General features: G+C 41.9%; 1 protein-coding gene across 8 annotated transcripts in view; it reads left to right on the plus strand.

Annotated features, from left to right (window-relative positions):
• The window catches only part of hdac4 (histone deacetylase 4), a 203,751-nt gene that overhangs the window by 116,079 nt on the left and 67,940 nt on the right, over nt 1–19,732 (plus strand). For 5 of the 8 annotated variants that reach the window (XM_034109649.2, XM_034109651.2, XM_034109653.1 and 2 more), the window contains 8 exons: nt 2,540–2,767; nt 4,508–4,653; nt 6,432–6,603; nt 8,722–8,842; nt 10,624–10,742; nt 18,347–18,475; nt 18,815–18,921; nt 19,370–19,477. In XM_034109649.2, the coding sequence (XP_033965540.1) occupies nt 2,540–2,767; nt 4,508–4,653; nt 6,432–6,603; nt 8,722–8,842; nt 10,624–10,742; nt 18,347–18,475; nt 18,815–18,921; nt 19,370–19,477 (1,130 nt within the window). The remainder of the gene's footprint in view (nt 1–2,539; nt 2,768–4,507; nt 4,654–6,431; nt 6,604–8,721; nt 8,843–10,623; nt 10,743–18,346; nt 18,476–18,814; nt 18,922–19,369; nt 19,478–19,732) is intronic. The other 3 variants (XM_034109652.2, XM_034109655.1, XM_034109656.1) reach the window with 1 other exon arrangement.

A 19,732-nucleotide genomic window follows, 5' to 3' on the forward strand; every position in this document is an offset into this window, starting at 1 on the left:
AGGTGGTTCTATACAGAGCATATCGATCAGAAAGGACTCACAAGAAGAGGTTTTAATCAAGAGGAGATCAGATATCGAGCAAAAATGTAGAAGTCATTTGGTTGAATGTTTTTTAAAATGTTGTCATGGCCTCGCCAACTTGTATAGAACAAATCTTGTTTAGTTTTCTGGCTTTGTTTGCAATTTACTGCAAAAAAAAGAAAAGAGTTTACCTTATTTAAGATGGTTTATCTGAATATAGCCTAACACACATTTTCAAACACCAGCATAGAAAAAGGCAATGGTGCATGACATGACATTTCTTCTAAACCACTGCCAGTTTTAGTTGTCAACTTGACATTAAAATAGAAAAAGAAAGTAGTAGGTTAAACACTAGCAATCAACTTGTGTGCCTTTTCTGGGATGCTTTACCTTCACACTATCACAGTAACAGTGCAGTGTTAGTGTGTTTCTATGGAAACATAGTGTTAAGAGTAACATTGGCCAACGGTTTTCTTGTTGAGTTTGAGCTTTGTTTTCTAAAGTAGTCAAAAATAGAACGTGTGCGTCTCTTTTTTTTCACAACTTCTATAGTACTGTGTTAAGCTAATCACAGCACGCCATATTCCAGTTACATATCAAGGCTTACAAGTTGGCAAATATTTAATTTTCGTTTTTCCCTCTAATGTTGAGTTGTGCTACTGCTTGTGCGTAAGCTGCTGTGTTGTTTGCTTGTTTTGGAGAAATAATCTGATTGCACTAATGCTCCGGTTTTTGCACGTCAATGCTGGGATATTGGGTTTTACTGTGTTGGCTCTAAAGTGTCCATGTTTCAACAGCTATATGTGACACGAATGTTTTTAACTTAGGAAACACGTACATGCACAATTTGGATTAAAATAAACAACTCATTTTGATTATTTTAACTGATATTGCTATATGTTTCACAATATTAAAGGCTTTATCTATGATAAAGTGTGATCCGTAATAATTAAGTCTTACAATTAGAATACCATTTTTAGGCCTGGATATCACTGCAGCTCAACAATACTTCATTCAAAATGGTATACACATATATACACTTAAAGGTGGGGTAGGTAATTTTGGAGAAACCAGCTCGAGTGCGCTAGAATTTGAAAATACACAACCGGAACAAATCTGCCACTTCCGTACAGAGCCCCTCCTCCAACACACACGAACGTGCACATGACCAATGAGGGCACGAGATAAGTTTGTGCACAGATGGAAGGCTGACAGGCAGGTAGGCCATCCAGTTACTTAAGCCGGGCCGGCTCAGATGATTGGTCGTGCTTTTTACAGCGCTACGGCTTCCACAGATGACGTTTTTTTATGGATCTTTTGTCAAAACACTTAAGATATTCATTGCTATCGGGATGTTAAGAGCATTCCATGGAATATAACAAAAAGTGTTACTTACCTACCCCACCTTTAAACAAATAATTCACTTTCTGCAATTTGAATATCACAATAGTCCATATAAGGATTTCCATACATTTTAGTTTTATGTGCAGCCCTAGCTTCTGTAAAATAACTTTTTGTTTACAGTGCAGTTGTTGTGCTTATACCAGTGACCTTTAAGGGTCTAACCCTGTCTGTGTGTAGAGTGTGAAAGATACAGAGTGTGTATTTATTTGGCTGTCCTTTCAAATATGTGTTGACACCAAGAATCCATCTTATTCAACATCACACACAACTTGGCTTCCTCTGTAAAAGAAACACACTTACATACAGTACAATGTCAGCATTGCGCTTAAACACAATGTGCTTGTTCACACACACACACACACACACACACACACACACACACACACACACACACACACACACACACACACACACACACACACACACACACACACACACACACACACACTGTACAGTAAAAACTGTATGAGTGTCAGCAAATACCCGCTGCAGAAGTCATGTTGCAGGGGATTGTTTCTGCTCCCTGCTGCCATGTTTCATCATTCGACCCGTGTGTGTGCGTGTTCAGGCTTTCTTTGAGAATGATGTTTGGAAGTGTGTAGTTTATCACAATACATTTTGCCCCTGCTTCTCTGAGGATCTTCTCTGTCACAGTTTAAGGTTTTTGTGTTTCTTGCTAATGCTCTTACCCAATGTGTACAACTGTAAAACAGGCTTAAGGCCGTAGTTTGCCAACAACCAAAATGAAGCGTAATGAGTGCAGTAGTCAAGGCTACAGCTGATGTGTTTGGATCAGAGGGAGGACAGGGTGTTTTGGCAGCTATCAAAAGATATTAAAAATGTTTTGGCCTTGAATGTATTATATAATCCTACTATAAATGGAGCGAAAACAACATGAATGTACTTCAATAACTCCCCAGGACTCCAACTCAACCCAACACTGTCATAATAATTCAATTATTTTCCTGCCAAGTTGAACTCAAAAGCCCTCAGAGATAGAAATCTGCTGTTGGGGTCAAAATGTTCATGTCCTATTTACATATCGTACGGAGTTATTTGCTTCATGTTCCTAACAAACTCCATCTTTATGTGCTTGTTTCCTCTCTTCCTATAGTGGACGTGAGCTCGGCATCACTGCCCATGCAGGTGCCCCCCGGCTCCTCAGCCATCCTTCCCATGGATCTGCGCGTAGTGGACCACCACCCCCACCTCCTCCACCAACACCACCACCACCACCACCACCAGCAGCCCTCTTTCGGCCTGGTTCCCCAGCCCCATCCTACAGCGCCCGTCTCCACATCGTGTCCCACGTCCTTGGAGCCAGGCCGCGGGCCAGTCATCAGTAAGTGGGGACCATCTCTGACTGTGAGGTCTTGTGGCTAAAAGTTGTATCTGGATATTTTTAGCTGTGAAATGTTTATATTCAAAAGGCTGAAAAAGACTGTTATACAGCCATTTTAACACCTAGAATACTCTGTAACTTAAATCACAGTCCCTGTTTTGCTGTATCTCGATTTGGATACTCACACTGCCATGTCGTACACTTTGAACACTTTTGAACTGCGTAAATTCCTACCATAGTAGTTTTTTTCTAAAATTGCACATGGCTGCTGTGCCCTCACCAAAAGTGATTTACCGTTGTTGTGCTGTGCTGACTGCTGCTATCACTGCTTGTCGCGTGACTTTTATTACGTAGCCAAGATAGCAGTAGTTGAGTGCGAGAAGTGTCTAGCTTTCCAGACTCTTTGACTATTTGGTCATCTTTCATGGCATTGTATCCATTTGTGCTTGTCTGACAGAAGTTGTCATGAATTAACTTTTTTCTCAAATTTTAAGTCACATTTTTAGATCTCTACAGTTTTTAAGTATTTATTTAGTCATCTCCATCTGGAACACCAGCTGTGAAAACGTTAGCACCAGCTGAGCAAGGTTGGATACACTTTACTGTTTCTTCAGTGTTTTGAACAGTCTTACCCCCTAAAGGCACCAGGAGCGTCTGCGCTGCATTACGGCCGCGGCGTTCGCAAAGATCGCGGCCACTCTAGTCAATGGGTGCTATTCCACCAGACGCGCCGCGCTGCGCCGCGGCTCGAAGCGTCCCAGAAGCTCCTCGCCGCAAGGAATTTCTAAAATATAGGATGAATCCTATTTTTGACGCGGCGCAGGCAGGAAGTGATGAAAATCACCTTGTCTGCTTTGCTGGTTGAGGGGGTGCACCCAAAACCGGCTCCTTCTCCTCCCCCCCACCACCGTCTTTCAAGTAGGAGAATACATGCCAGCGTTCTCCTCCGGTTTACAGGCACTGTAAATTATATATATATACAATAATTATGATGATGAATGCATATTTTTTTTACCACTAAAATACAGCAACACATCTTTGATTCATGTCGTTTATAACTGGAATATTACAATTATTATTAACTGTGTCTGTAGTCTACAACACAACAACATAGGAAATAACAACAATAAACACGATTTAAACAGACACAAACATAAACCATTTAACTACCGTAGCCTACTACTTGTAGAAGTACAAATGTCCAGGAAATATTCCAAAATCAACAACAACTGCGAGGCTGCACACACGACGCTCCGCTTCCGCAACGTTTTGAAACGCGCCCGGTGTGTTAGGTCGCAGGAGGAGGTCGCAGCGCGGCGCAGACGCTCCTGGTGCGTTTAGGGGGTAAAACACCGGATCAAGGAGAAGAAGAGCACTGATGATAATTTGACTCCCGGTAAAAATGTCCAGAACGCCTGGATCTTTAGTTATCAGAGAAACACACTAAGCAAATGCTAGTGACCACTGCATGTGCTGCCCCTCTTGGAAGACTGCCTAGCAATGTTCGAGAATGAACTTTGTGTACGTAAAACTGCTTTCATTTAGGGGGTTTTACTGAGTTTAATGACCTTGTCCACTGATTTTAGAGGGAAGAAGACCTCTATTGATAACTTGGCTCCCAGTAAAAACCTACGTTACGATGAACAATGAAGGAAACCTAACCAGAAGAAGCTAACTGTAATGATGGAAATAGAGGTGAAGACAACATCTCCCTCTCTAATGTCCTAAATGATTCTACAGACCACCAGGAGCAGCAGCTGCAGCAGGAGCTGGTGACGCTCAAACACAAGCAGCAGCTCCAGAGACAGATCCTGATCGCTGAGTTCCAGAGGCAACATGAGCAGCTGTCGCGCCAACATGAAGTCCAGCTGCAGGAACATATCCAGGTGAGTGTACGAGGAGGGAGTCCTTCCTCAGCTTTATCTACTGCAGGACTGTACTCAGCAGAAATTCTGAAGGACAGGGTGAACCATGTGTATTTTAAGTTGTGGAAGTATTTTGCTGCTTAGTCATCCCCATGGGAACCATGACCCGCTTCCGTGTGTGAAATGTGTACTTGACTCACTTTGCTAAAAAGCTTCCCTTATTGTTGCCATGGCCAGAAAGTCAGCTAATGATTACGATCAATCGAAGATGGGAATAACTCTGATGATTTTTCTTCATCCCTCTGGTTAGCATTTAGCATTTTGGTCTTGGCTTGCTCATGTCATGTCCTTTACATTAGCTAGCTCTCACATTTCTGCTGATTTATGGCAACATCTTGTTACAACATTGGGTCTCATGCAGAAACACTCATAAACGTTGCTCAAATGTTCTCTTAAGTCAAAACAAACCAAACATTCTCAACCATCCAAAATCCACATAGATCATAACTTGTAGGCGTTTGGTTAATCGCTAATGATATAAAGTCAGCTCCGATTGGTTATCTGGCCGGCTCTGTTGTGATTGATCAACCGCTAAGAGATGTCTCGCCTTTTAGCCTATCACGTATTTGTGTTGGAGTACTAGCCAATATACATTTGTTACATGGGGATGTCATTATGTGAGAGAAGTAAACAAAGACCAATGGAGGTGTTTCAGGCAGGTGGGAGAGAAAACTCCATCTGGAGGGAACTTTGGGATTATAGCCTTTACACACTATAGGAAAGGGATAACACCAAAAAGCAGAATAGGGCCTCTTTAAAGGGGACCTATCATACAAAATGCACTTTTGTACATCTTGTATACATGAATATGTGTGTCAGGGAACTCACCAAGTGTCAGAAAATACAACCCGCTCTCTTTTCCTCCATACCCAAATCTCTAAAAACGGGGCTGCGACGGATCTGATACAAACTGATACAGATTTGAAATATCTCTGTTGTCAGAAACGGGGAGCTCCGCCTATATGGCCAACTCTCCACCTATCAGGGGAAAGAGAGGTTGCGTGCATGGTAACAGCATGGTAACAGCATGGTAACAGCATGGTAACATGACGCTCGTGCCACGCCCCCCTGCAAAGGAGGGGGGCGTGGCACGAGCGTCATGTTACCATGGTCAGCTGCAGCTCATTTGCCACAGAATCAGCCCTTGTGAAGACAGGGCTGGAATAGAGCAAATAGAGCGAAATGAGGCATGGCTAAAATGCATGATCTGTTTGGTATTTTGAAAAAAAACTTCACAGACATGTTTTATATAGGTATGGCCCTACAATATATTATTCAAATATAGCATGAGAGGTCCACTTTAAACAAACCAGTAGTGGCATTACAGTCCAATATCATGCTCCAAGTTATCGTTTAATATTGGTATTAGTGGACCAAATCCTATTCCTACTCTATATTTTACAAATAACTCTGAATCCATTCAATATAATGACTCATAAACACATAATAATCCAAATGTGTTTATATGACCGTTACGTTGTTCAATGTTCAACCTGTTCTTTGCATCTGAAAAACATGTTTTCCCACTAACTTGGTAAGAATGATCCCGAAGACTTTGGTAAATCCCAGAAATCAATGAGAACTAAAACAGTAGAAACAAATCATGGATAACATAAACAGTAATAAGAAGGCATGTGTTTGTAAATGGCTTTCTGCATGAGGCCCAAAGTCTTTGCTCATCCTCTGTATAGTCCTTTACCCATCTTCTCTGTCTCCTTGTACTTTGTCCCCTTCTATAGTCTTGTGTCTCTCTCCACCAGCACCAACAGGACCTCCTGGCCCTTAAGCACCAACAGGAGCTGCTGGAGCACCAGAGGAAGATGGAGCAGCAGCGTCACGAGCAGGAGATAGAGAAGAAGCAGCGGGAACACAAACTCCTGCAGCTGAAAAACAAGGAGAGGGGACAGGAAAGTAAGTAACTGAATCTAAAAGTTGAACTACGATGGGATTAAAAGGTTTTGAGTTGGCTAAAAGCAGTAGTTTACCAAGAGGACGTTTTACAGAATCAAATATAAAGTGACCAGTTGTGACTTTTTTTCCCTATCACTTGGGTTCAAGCTGGAAATAAAGCAGTCATGTTTGACCCATTATAAATTCCCTTTCCATCTCTTGAATGCTACCAACATCTGCTGTAACTGTGCTCATATTATCACAGCAGGTGTCACAGAGACTTGGCCTCTCTGTCTCAGCACCTGTCCCAGTCAGAGCAGCCTGACCTTGCACACTTACCGCGGGGAGTATCAGAACAACAGGGGAAAAACGGTTTCCAGCAAGACGTTCAAGTGGCACACATGTCCTCGTACAATATGTGTCATTTCGTTCAGGAAACAAAATAGCTTATTGGGTTTCAAAGTCAGGCACATGAACCAGGAGTCAACAACTTGAGAGTTAAAAGAAGCCCCTAAAATAGAACCATGATATCAAAAGTAGTTTTTCTTCAGCAAGCAATTACACTATGACATTTGCTACACATAGTGAGCAACCCAAGCTGTCAGATGACCAGACTTCTTTAAACAAACCAATAGTTTAGCCAGATTGTGTAAATCACTTTTTGGATATAATATAGAAAAACTGTGTATGCACAAATATAGCAAATGTTGTTGCCACAACCCCAGACCTCAGTGAATATGTTGTTGTGTAAAAGCGATCATGACCAAAAGAACTAAGTCATTCTCTGTTATTTAACTTTAGCATTTGATACTGATAGTCCCTTTGCTGCCAGGAGTCACACTGATCCTGCTGCATATTGCTCTCATTTTGACTGACAACATATTAATGTTCAAATAATCAGCCGTGACAAAATTCCAAAATGTTTCAGGCAGGAGCTAATTGATGTAGCCGATCTTCAAGCTGGGTCGAGCCAATTGATTTTCTTTCTCCTGTAATTGTTCTTTTACTGCATACATACTGAAGAAGGCTACATGAGAGACTAATCGCTATATGTTAAACACATTCTATTGGCTAGCTGTGGAAAGGTGTCATTTAAATCAACTTGTCCGACCAAATGTGTTACTACTGTAAGTAGCTGTATCCTCTTAATAAAGGACTTACAAACGTGCTTTAAATGGAGATTGAACTCCTCTTAATGTAATAATAATAGTAAGATAATAATAAAAAGAGATATTTTTGTTGTTAAAGTAGTGCAGTTATTTAGTCAATAAACCGTTTTTTATTGTGAAATAATGGGATTAAAATGCTCTGGTGGTGTTATTGGGACAGGCAATCTGCTTTTTCAACAGCATAAATCCATTTAAATATACTTAATGGTATACCCACCACAATCATTTCCTGCCAGTGAAGCTCTTCTCCGCAACCATTCTGTGCTCTGCAAAGTGAGCCTGCAGTTTGACGTCCATGGAAAGAGCATTGGGTTGTAAACAGGGGAAGCTTTGTTAAGTACTGCAATAAATTGCATGGAAGGCAGTCTCATAAAAGCCAATTTCCTCCAGTGGCAGTGCGGACATATTGAGATGTCAGCACTTCGAGCTGCACCATGATTCAGAGAGCATATATTAGCAGTTGTCGCGTACACATACTATATTTACCACTTTCTCCCTCAAGCCTGACACATCACCTGTTATTCCTCCCACTGTCACACTCACAGATAAACACACATGTATTCTCAGAACACCTCTTATTTCAGACTCTTTATTACACTCACTTCTTCTCTCTGTTTCGCTTTCACATCTCCTCCCTTGACAATTTGTTTGTTGCTGTGAAACGAGGGTGGTAATTGAGAAGGGACCGCGAGCTGATTGAAACTTCTTCAAAGCAAGTCACAGTCACACATCTCTGTGGACTTTAAGGGAAGACTTCTGCATGCAGCTACAAACTCCATTATCTGTCCACATATGGATGGATGTTGTTATAATCTTTACGTTAGTGTCCCAGATTGGAGACAAAGGCACCAAAGCCCAAATGTCTCAAGAAATGTCATACTCAAATGTTTTTTTTATGAGGTGATAAATACAAAAAGTATACTTCCCTTTGTTAACTGAGTTGCCGATGTCTTTCTGTGTTTCCTCTCAGGTGCAGTTGCTAGTACAGAGGTGAAGATGCGACTCCAGGAGTTTGTCCTGAACAAAAAGAAAGCCCTGGCTCAGCGCAGCCTGAACCACTGTATGCCCGGAGACCCGCGCTTTTGGTATGGGTAAGTGTCAAAGCCCCCCACCGCTGGAACACCCATGACTTGGGATTGTGACTGGTTGTGAATGAAGAATTGTTGCCATAACACTAACCCTCAACCTAAATCCACTCATCATGTCATCTTACAACCTGAAATAGGACACATTATGCAAATGTTCAGGTTAATATTTGTATCTTTTGCCTGTGACAGGTCTCCATGCTTTAATGTTCAAAAAGCTCTTTATCTTCTCATACTGCCTGTGCTGCAGCACCTCTTTTCACCCTCTGTCTGAAACCAGAGCCCAGTCTGCACTGATTGGTTAGCTGGCTGGCTCTGTTGTGATTGGTCAACCATTTAGAGATAGCCCCTCCACATCCAGATATGTTGGAGCGTTAGCCAATAATGGCGCGAGTGTTACATAGTGCTGTTTTAAGTGAAGCATAATAGGGCCCCTTTAAATAATAAAGGTGGATCCTTTCGTTTGCAAGATAACATTATCTTTAGAAAGTCTGAACAACAAGTCAGTTCATATCTATGGAATACTTTTAGACTTAAAGGGATACTTCAGCCTCAAGGTAATCATTTGTATAATAAACAATCACCATTTATTATGTTACATTCCTAAAGAAAACTGCATTTCTGGCATGCGAATACAAATTCTGGAATTTAAAAGAAACACATTTCTGCTAAAACACTTATCGCAGTTAAGTTCTCATCGCACGCACTAGTGTTTATAAGGAACTATTTCTTTTTTTAATGCATGTGTTTTGGGAAGTAATCAGAATAGGACTGAATACATTAGAATGGTGGTAGTTAAAGTAAAACAGGGCCATTTAGTTAAATTCATACTCAATTTCTGTGGAGGCATGCGAGAAAAACTTCAGAATTGATGGTAACAAGGGGGATTCACTGATATACAGCTGGTCATTTTGTGCTGGTGATATTCCTTTTAAAATGATTGACAAGCTCCTGTTCTTTTTTTTGTCTTATTTGTCTCATCTGTTCGTGATCTTTAAATGTGACTTCATCATTATTCTTTTTCTGGTTTAAAAGAAAACATTTTGAAACCTTTTATTGCCGCTCTTTTAAATATCAGCCAGTATTATTTTTGTTGATTTATTTATTAAGCCTTTTAGTTTTTGACATTCTTATTTAAGATAGAAAAAAATGTCAAACTGAGAAAATATCAAGAATAAAAAAGGCACAACAAAGAACAGCATTGCCTGGAATCTACCAAGAAACGGTGAAGGAAATACTCCCCCCCCCCCCCCCCCCCGTCCGTCCGTCCGTCCATGTGACAGTGATTGACAGCTGGCTCTCTTTGAGGTGTGTGTGTTTGAAGTGGGCTGAGAGAAAAGACAATGGCACCTCTCATGCGTATTAAATATTTAAAGAGGCTTTAAGCAGTCAAATATATCTGCCAAGGCAGGAGATGATAAAACAATTGTGCCATCAGCGAGAAAATGGCTTTTCCATCACTGTCACCAGCGTCACCATTTCTTTCCATGTTTCTCTTCACTTCTCCCATACATGTACTTCCCTCTTTCCTCTCCTGCGTCTCTTGCCTTCTCTGTTCATTTTTCACCTCCCTCTCAGAAGAAAGTCGGCCTCTGTCCCTTTTCTCTGCTCTTTGTCTCTTCCTCCATTCCACCCACCTTGTTGTGCACTCTCTGTTAACGTGTTGACCTTGTGGAAGGAGCTGGAACACCTTTTGTGTACGTCTCAATGGAAGATCAGGTGAAGTACAGCCTGGTAAGCACACATATATACTGATTTATTCGATACGGGTTTCTTTTCTTTTATAGAAAAACCCAGCACAGCTCCTTGGACCAGAGCTCTCCTCCCCAAACTGCATTGTCAGCGTACTGCCACCCAATGCTGGGCACATACGACTCAAAAGACGACTTCCCTCTCCGCAAAACAGGTACACAATGCTGCCAAGGTTTTTTTGTATTTGTCTGTGTTATTGTTACTTTCTTAAATCCATATTTTTCCATGTATTGAGAATATATGAGTCAGGCACATGGACCAGGAGTCAGCTCCCGGAGGATTACAGGGAAGCCCTAAAATAGTGAACAATATGTGGTATCAAAAGTTATTGAATGAGGTCTTTTGAGGGTCTTTTTATAATGTAAATGAGAGAGAGGGTATGCAAAGTCAAACTAAATACAAATGAAAACCTAAAACCAGTTAAAGAAATTGGGATTCTTTAACATATCAGGGAAATGTTTGCTTTTCTGATGAAAGTTAGATAAAACATCTACTTTTATATCTGTGTGCCAGTTAGCTTAGCTTAGCATAAAGACAGGAAGCAGAACAAATGTTTTGTTTAACCTGCTAGCACCCTTAAAGCTCACCTCACACATTACATCTGTTTTCTTCTAATTACTGCCAAAAAACCAAAGAGTATAAATGACAATCAGACCATTTCACAAGGGCTGTTAGCCAGACTATTTCTTTGCCAGGACCAGCTGTCAGGCAAGAAGTGGACTTGTTACAGCCAAGAAACAGTCCTAAAATATCTCCAAACTAAATTTGTTTCTGGTTTTAAGGTCTTACCGTAAATTGATGTGGAAACTGTTATGACTTTACTACTTCTATTAAGCCATTTGCTCCTTCGTGAGGTTTAGATATTCTGGTCAAACTAAATGTATTTCAAAACCAGTTGGCTAATCTCCTGTTTTTGATATTGACACGTCAAGAACACTCCATCACAGACTTAATATTCTACATCAAACCGTTTGACAAAATAACCCATAACTACTCTGCAAAGTGTCCTAGAAAGCCCTTAAAAGCCAAGTTCTTGCCTTTTGGATGCATCACACGGTTATTTCTTCGTCCTTCTGTCCAAGTCAAGTATGGCCAGGCTGTGATTGTTCACTTAGCGTCAGCAGCTGCCTTGGCAGTATCACTGCCTGCTTTCACAGCTGGAGGCCGAGCTCTGTGTACTCTGTACTCCTGCACACCTGCCGCGAGCTGGAGGGAGGAAGGAGATGTATACTGGCACACAGCGTCAGACGGCAAGATTCACTTTCAGGGACACTTGAATGTAGATCAGGAATTTCTAGGGATGTGTGTCAGTGGTGCTGAGAAATATTCACAAATTGTACAATTACCACCAAGTACAACAAGTACACTAGAACTGCATATCATTGTGCATACATGAAGAAATATAATTCAAGGTTTAATCCATGTATTCTTAGATTTGTCAGTTTCAAAACCAAAGAAAAAAGAAAGAAAAAGTGTTCTGCTAATGGTTTAACTGGAAAATGATTCCCTGTTTTTCTTTGTGTTTTTCTATTGAGGTATTGACACTAACAAATGTAAGAATGTAAAAATACGGATTGAGATTTGAATCCAGCGTTCATCTGTTTTACATCAGTCGAGAGACAGAGAGGGAACTCTGACATGTGCACGCATCTGGGCCGGCTGTTGAGGAACTGTTGTGTCAACAGTGAGCAGCCATACTGCAGATCAGATTCGCAGACAGAGATGAACTGTGTTCCAGAGGAAGTGAGTGACAGTAGTCAGCACAGTTGTGCGCCGCCGTGACGATCAGAGCTGTCACACATGACGTTTTTGCCTGCGGTGACCCATGTTTCTAATGTAGGCGTGTACATTCTAAATGTACGTTCCGAGGCGAGACCAGGCGCACACACAGTATTTTACAACAGGGTTCATTGTCCAAGTCTAAGAGGCTCTGTGATCATTGAGAAACACAGAGGGCCACTTTGAATGCTGAGGCAGGAAGTCTGTTAGGCCTTCATGACAGAAGCAGAATTGTCATGCTGACCCCTTTTGTCCCTTACTCTTTCACAAACTGTCACACACACACATTCCCATAACACACTGAACATGTAGACCCTGCAGGATATCCACATACAATATAGCATTTCCATGTTCTTTATCTGATCCAGAGCACAGGGATCTGTATCAGACTCAAGACACACTACAACATCTTGGCTCCAATTTCATAGAAGTACACTTGGAGAGCACAGACCTTTATATAAGACCTCTAATAGAGTGCCGCAGTGACGCGTCCTAAAACCGCAAGTAAGTTAGCATTTGTACCACTTCCAGTTCCTTCAACAAAAAGCAATTTCTCCACAGGATTTTGGAAAATAGCTCCAAATAAGGTCTGTGTTTGACACAAATGGAAGAGACGGATCACGTTTTGTTCTACGACATTAAATACATCAGCAGAGATTTTTGAAGAGTGTACGTGTCTGAAAAACGATGGCTGTTACCAAGTGGCTGAATAGGACTACAGAAGTTGTCCAGGCCGTTTTACGTCATTACACCGAACACGAAAACACTCCCGCTAATTTTTCTCCGTGTTCTGCTTGAAAGCAAGTCCCTGCCTCCTGCAAAGTGTTCAAACAAACGCTTCAACTTGTACCATTTACAATCTGTATGTTTGAATATGGATCTTAAGTTGGCGTGACGTTGAAGCAGCGACCCTGCTGTAGTTCCTTTATAGCATAACGTTAGCATTTTGCTTCTGGCGACTAGATTTATGATTTAGAAAATTATAAAAGTAGGATAGACATGTGGATATTATCCGGCTGAACAAAACGTGATCCGTCTCTTAAATGTGTTTCAACCACAGACCTTATTTCCAGCTATTTTCCTAAATCCTATGGAGAAACTGCATTGTATCTTGCAATGATAAAGAAAGAGACACAATATGTGTGTATGCCCTTTCTTTTAGATCCTCTCTAAAATGTATTGGATTCTTCTGTGGTGAATGCTACACCCTTCCTTCAAGTTCATCTCCATGGCTATCAAGTGTTCCTGTATTCCGGATGACAAACAGACGAATAAAACAAATCAAAAACATAACATAACATTTCTTTCTGAATTCGAAGACAAATGTCTTTCGGAAATAACTAGGGATTAGACCTTTTTAAACACAACATCCTTTTTAACCAATCATTTAAGTGTAAACAGATAGAAAAATAAAGTTTATATATGTATCCACCATACGTATCTATATGTTGGTACATGGTAAGTAAACTGCATTTCATGTTATATTTACCACTCAAAGCACTTTCACAAAGGCAGACACAGTATACAAGCTGTCACCTGCTCATCAGGAGAGATGAACACTAACAGTCCATTGGCTATGCCCTCCGGACAGACATTCTGATTGGTGGACTACCGTGTTACCTCCTGAGCTCAGCCGCCACTTTGTGTATCTGTCTACCTATGTCCATCCAACCTGTCTATCTAATGCATCATCAACGTGATATTTCTGGGAAGCTCCACTGATGAGTTTCGGCAAACTACTCTATTGATGTCCATAAATCCCCCTCCCTTTCTGCCCTTACTTGGAAGAGCAGCACGGCTTCCCCCAGCATGAAGCCCGGGACTCCCATCTGTCAAAACAGATGAGCGCCTGATCAATATGTTTTGTATCAGAGAACCAGCTTCCTCCTCCTCTCCCGATTGAAATATTAAGCACCACTTACAGAGACGTTTAATCTGGTATTGATATGTCATAAGATGGGTAGCAGACGGGACTTCACTTTATAGTTTTAAAGTGTGAGAGTGGATCAGAGAGAACCCTTGAACCTCTTGAGCGCATATTTGAGATATGAGATAACATGTAGAGGTAAATCAGGCTTAGAGAAATGGCACTTTGTCTTTGTAGTTGGATGAATTATTTCAGGCCACTTTCTGAATCCAAGTTAGAATATCAAAAAATATACAATGCTACCTTGGTTTCAGAAGTGTATTATTTAATTTCCTTGCTTCAAAAGCCACTGACAAAAGGGTATGTTAAGGGTTGGTTCAAAAACCATCCTGACACTCTTCACTAAAATGAGTCTTGTTGCTTGAAATCACGGCGTTGTATTCCTCCTTGGATTAACGGACGGCAGAGTTTAAATACCTGAAATGAAATCTACAGATAACATCATAATAGTTGATTATGATGCAATGTGATAGCCTTCCACAATATCCCTGTAAACATCAACTTGAAAATGTATGCTGTAGTTTTAGGAAATGTAAGCTTGTTATTTAGCTAATATGTTTTTATCATTTTGGCCAAACTTTAGCACAATCACTGGATCGCTGCTCCATCTACTCAGAGGAAGAGCCCAGAGTACGTTTTGCCACTCAGAGAGTTAGCCCTTCTGAATATTCGATGGCAGATACTAAAAGTGCTCCAAGTTTACAAACCCACCTAAAATCAGTGTCCGAATGTGTCAGGAAGTTGGACATTCTTTGGTAAATGCTGTTTAGAATTGCAATTTTCTAGGCCGTCAATCTTGTAAGTAATAATTAATAATAATAATAATTCCTTACATTTATTATAGCGCTTTTCCGGTGCTCAAAGCGCTTACACGCTGTGTACACATTACACATATTTTTTTTATACATGCAATGGTCACTGTGGACAATACCCACAGGAGCAAGTTCAGGTGAAGTGTCTTGCCCAAGGACACACCGGCTTTACAGACGCAGCAGCGGCGGGTTTCACCCCTTGATCTGATGATCATTGCACAGCGCACTGCTCCACACCGTCCATCTTCACGCCTCGAGGTCATCGAGGCGCTTTTACAAGTACACATTGGTATCATACATGTACTGTGGACAATACCCACAGGAGCAAATCCAGGTGAAGTGTCTTGCCCAAGGACACAACGGCCTGACGCAGTGGCGGCAGGAGCGGGTTTCGAACTGGAGTTCCCCAGCACCCCCCTTGATCTGATGATCGGATGCACAGACCACTGCGCCACCGTCCCTAAAAGTAGACTAATAAGGCTTGTTGTTAACCTTCACCAATGGTTTCTACTAGAATGCATTAAAAAAAAAAGGAACTGGACAAAGGCTCTGCAGTGAAGGGAACGGGGAGCTATGCCAGAGGAAAGAGAGGAGTGGGGATTTAAAGGGAGGGGAGGGGGGTAGATGGAGTCGAAGGAGGGAGAAAGGGCTGCAGTAAAACGCTAGCATCAGCAGTAAAACCAGTCTGGGCCCTCTGCAGCGAGTGTGTTCGCACGTGTGCACACTGGTGTGCTTTTGCCCAGTCGGCACTAACACCCTTCAAAGTCACTGCGTCCTGAGGCGAACACCCCATGGCGACCAGTGCCCAGCAACACACACCTCCTTCCTTTACTGTCCTCCTAACCTCCCTCTAACCTTCCATTTATCCACTCCTCCTTTTAACTGTCCATTTCTTAATGACTCAGGACACACAAACACAACCTTGACCACCCCCCCTTCCTCTATTCCATTATCCTGGGGTGCCTTATCGTTCCTCCTCTGGCTTCCCACCAGATTGACCACAGTTGTTGCCACCTTTGCAGCACCACTGTCTTCACAGTGAAGGCTAGTAATGTTTCCTGTCACACCAGGGTCATATTTTTAAGCATAGCAAATGTTTGTTTATCATTTAGCACGTTCGACGGTGGCAATTCCAACAACAAGACCTTAATGGAATAAGCATAGTAAGAATCAGGGATGTATCAGAAACATTATCGAGTATACAATACATGTCTACATATCTATACAGTCAAAGCTATTTCAAATGGTACCATCATTGAAATTCCTCTTTAACTTTGTTAATTGTGGTTTTGTTCACGATCACCTAATATAAGCTGTATTTTCAGCCCCACGTATCATATGCTCTTCCAACACACTTTCAAATGATGTTGAATTATTGGCTTCACAAACAACCACTCGTTTCTACAGCAAATGCCAACAATCACAAGATGTGCATGCATCAATTAAAGTTAAATTAAACACCGAATGATTTTGCTACATTACTATAATTCCCAGTGCGATGGACTACAATTAAACTTGAGAGCACTATGCTGCTTTTCTCAAATGTCTCTTGTTTAGTTATTGCATAGCATTTGATCCTGACCCGCTCCACCTCCTCTTAACAAATACTTTGGAAGAGTGCCCTTCACTAAGGAGAATGTCTTTTTTAAATAATCGAGTTTGATAAGTTCAACGGCATGTTCCCCTCAAAATTGAAAGTGCATTTGAAAAAGTACTTTGACATTATGAATTTGCAATAGGTCATCTTATCCCCACCAACCAGGTGGTGTACTGAGCGCTTGAAGTAGAATACAACTCATCCTACCTTGATTAGCGTTCAAGGCTACTGTACTGTACATGAAGAGTTTTTAATGACCCCGAATAAGACTTCTAACAATACATCACTTCAGTACACAATGAAGAATCAATTGCTTCCCCTTGCCTCAACCAAAAAATGCCAGCTCCTTCTCTGAGGCTAACGTAGCGTGGTCTTTTTGATACAAGGTCGTGGGATGAGCATGGGGTCAACTGTTGGTTAACCATCCATCCCTCATCTAATTGAACGGAAGGAAGCCAGCGGAGGAGGGAATAAAGCAGCCCGTGTCTGGGGTAATCTGGCAGAGGGACACTAAAGCAAGATTGTCCAGAAGAGGTCAGGTTCCCGACCAGATTCCCAGAATATACTGAATGCTTGGCTCTTCTCTATTCTACCCGTTTGTGGTCAACAGCTTCACTGCAAATCCAAAAAAGGATACACAGCCCCCAGAAAAATACAACCAGGCTAACACGTATGTATACTAACACACATGACAACAGGCAGTGGCAGTAATTGAACGTGTCTGGAAACAAGCAGTGTTCCCTGGCAGAAAGTGGAGAGAGCATCATTAAGCGTGGGGTCAAGCAAGCTGCCAGTTGGCTGCGTCCACTCTTGTCGCAGCGCCACTCGATGCTGGCTAACCTCTGCTCACGGATCTGTCGGCCAACACATACAGTGTGGCCTATAGGGACGAGCGTGTTAGCTCCACTACGTGCCACTGAACAAGCTCCCACTTGTAGGCCACAGCAATCTACCACGAAGCGCTGTGCCCCGAGCGACACTTTAGAGAGAATCTGTCATTTACACATTTACAGGGCTAATTGTGGGTGTAACACATTCATATTCTGAGAATGGGTGGCCCCGTTAGGAATGTAATATGTAACCCTGCCATTGCTTAGCTCTGCTTAGTCATCTGCTAGAAATCCCTTGCGCTGACATTTGCGAATTTCCGTTTTTTCGTGACGGAATTGGAATCTCAAAACGAAACGTGCAAATGAATGAATAGGCGTTTTAACAGTGGACTGTAGACAGACATGGCCAGGACCTTTAGGAGGGTGGCTGACTATCAGAGTCTGAGATTTAGATGGGAATTGGCTGTCAGTTGGCTGTCAGCCGGCTGGCCTTCAACTTGGAGGGGAAAACCTTGGTAGGTGCATTTATAAGTGAAAAAGAATGCTTGTATCAGTCCCATTCATCTGATATGATCTACAATGTAGTGGGTTCTTCCTTAGCCAATGCTTCATCAAGGTTTTATGAGAATAGGGCTTTTTCAGTTTTTTCCCATATTCATGCTAACAAACAAACAAACAAACAAACAAACCAACACATCGTACTGAAAACATAACCTTTGTCGATGTTAAGAATGCCTCAACTTCTTTTTGTCCTGCCCTGTACGGAAACGTCTTCACCTATGAAATGAATCCTCCATCTCTTTTTCCCGTCAGCCTCTGAGCCCAACCTCAAGCTTCGTTCCCGGCTAAAGCAGAAAGTGACAGAGCGCCGCAGCAGCCCGTTGCTCCGAAGGAAAGATGGTCCCATCACTACTGCCAAGAAGCGTTCCCTAGACGTGGCCGGTAAGCATTCTGCTTGCTGGATTCCTTCTGTTGCGAATCTGATCATCCCAGTACTATTGTAGTTTTAATATCACCATTATTGCCAATATTAAGACTATCAATGACTGCATTTCAGAATGTGGACCTTTGATGGCTTATTCATTCCAAAAAGTGTCTTATCAATGAAGATAAATACTGTCATGATTGATTTCAGGGAGGTTTTGGATGTAAGTAGTATAAATACACCCAAAAGGCTAATAAGATCAACGAATAACATTATTCCTATTTCATCTCAGAAAACTCCATTTTTTTAAAGGCCAGGATGTTAGAAAAATCTAATGTTTGTGCTGTGTGTTCCAGAGTCTGCATGCAACAGTGCACCCGGCTCAGGTCCCAGCTCCCCCAACAACAGCTCCAGTAACATCCCCAATGAGAACGGGGTGACCATCTCCAGCTGCCCAGGAGAGGTAACACACATCACTGCCAGAGTGTGCATGTGTGTGTGAATGGGCCAGACAGTTTGACCGGACGAATCCCCAAGTCAATTGGCTATGTCTGTCTTTTGAATGGAGAACTTGAGCTCTGTGAGTTGTTGTGATGTGTGTGTGTGTGTGTGTGTGTGTGTGTGTGTGTGTGTGTGTGTGTGTGTGTGTGTGTGTGTGTGTGTGTGTGTGTGTGTGTGTGTGTGTGTGTGTGTGTGTGTGTGTGTGTGTGTGTGTGTGTGTGTGTGTGTGTGTGTGTGTGTGTGTGTGTGTGTGTGTGTGTGTGTGTGTGTGTGTGTGTGTGTGTGTGTGTGTGTGTGTGTGTGTGTGTGTGTGTGTGTGTGTGTGTGTGTGTGTGTGTGTGTGTGTGTGTGTGTGTGTGTACAAACACTCTTATAATGTGCTGTAATGCTGTGTGGGTGTGTGTTTTCAGGTCTCTCTGCTTCAGAGGTTGGCAGCACGAGATGGTTCAGTTAGCCATCTCTCGCTCTACACCTCCCCGTCTCTTCCCAACATCACCTTGGGACTGCCTGCTAGCTCTGTGAGTACATTCAATGCACAAAACAATACTTGCATAGCACAACATTACGGAAGCTCTGAGAGGCTAGTGAACACATGCAGATAATCAATTTGATAATATTAATAGTTTTTGTTTCTGTGTTTGATTAAATAAAGGCAGCAAATAAAAAGTTTAGCAGGTGAATTTATTTCGCAGGATCAATTTCAACAGTTTGATGTATAAAACGTGCCCCCTGTGGCCAACATGGGTACTACAACAACAAATGCTTATGACGAA

Source organism: Pseudochaenichthys georgianus, chromosome 21 (assembly GCF_902827115.2).
Source record: "Pseudochaenichthys georgianus chromosome 21, fPseGeo1.2, whole genome shotgun sequence".
Classification (NCBI taxonomy): domain Eukaryota; kingdom Metazoa; phylum Chordata; class Actinopteri; order Perciformes; family Channichthyidae; genus Pseudochaenichthys; species Pseudochaenichthys georgianus.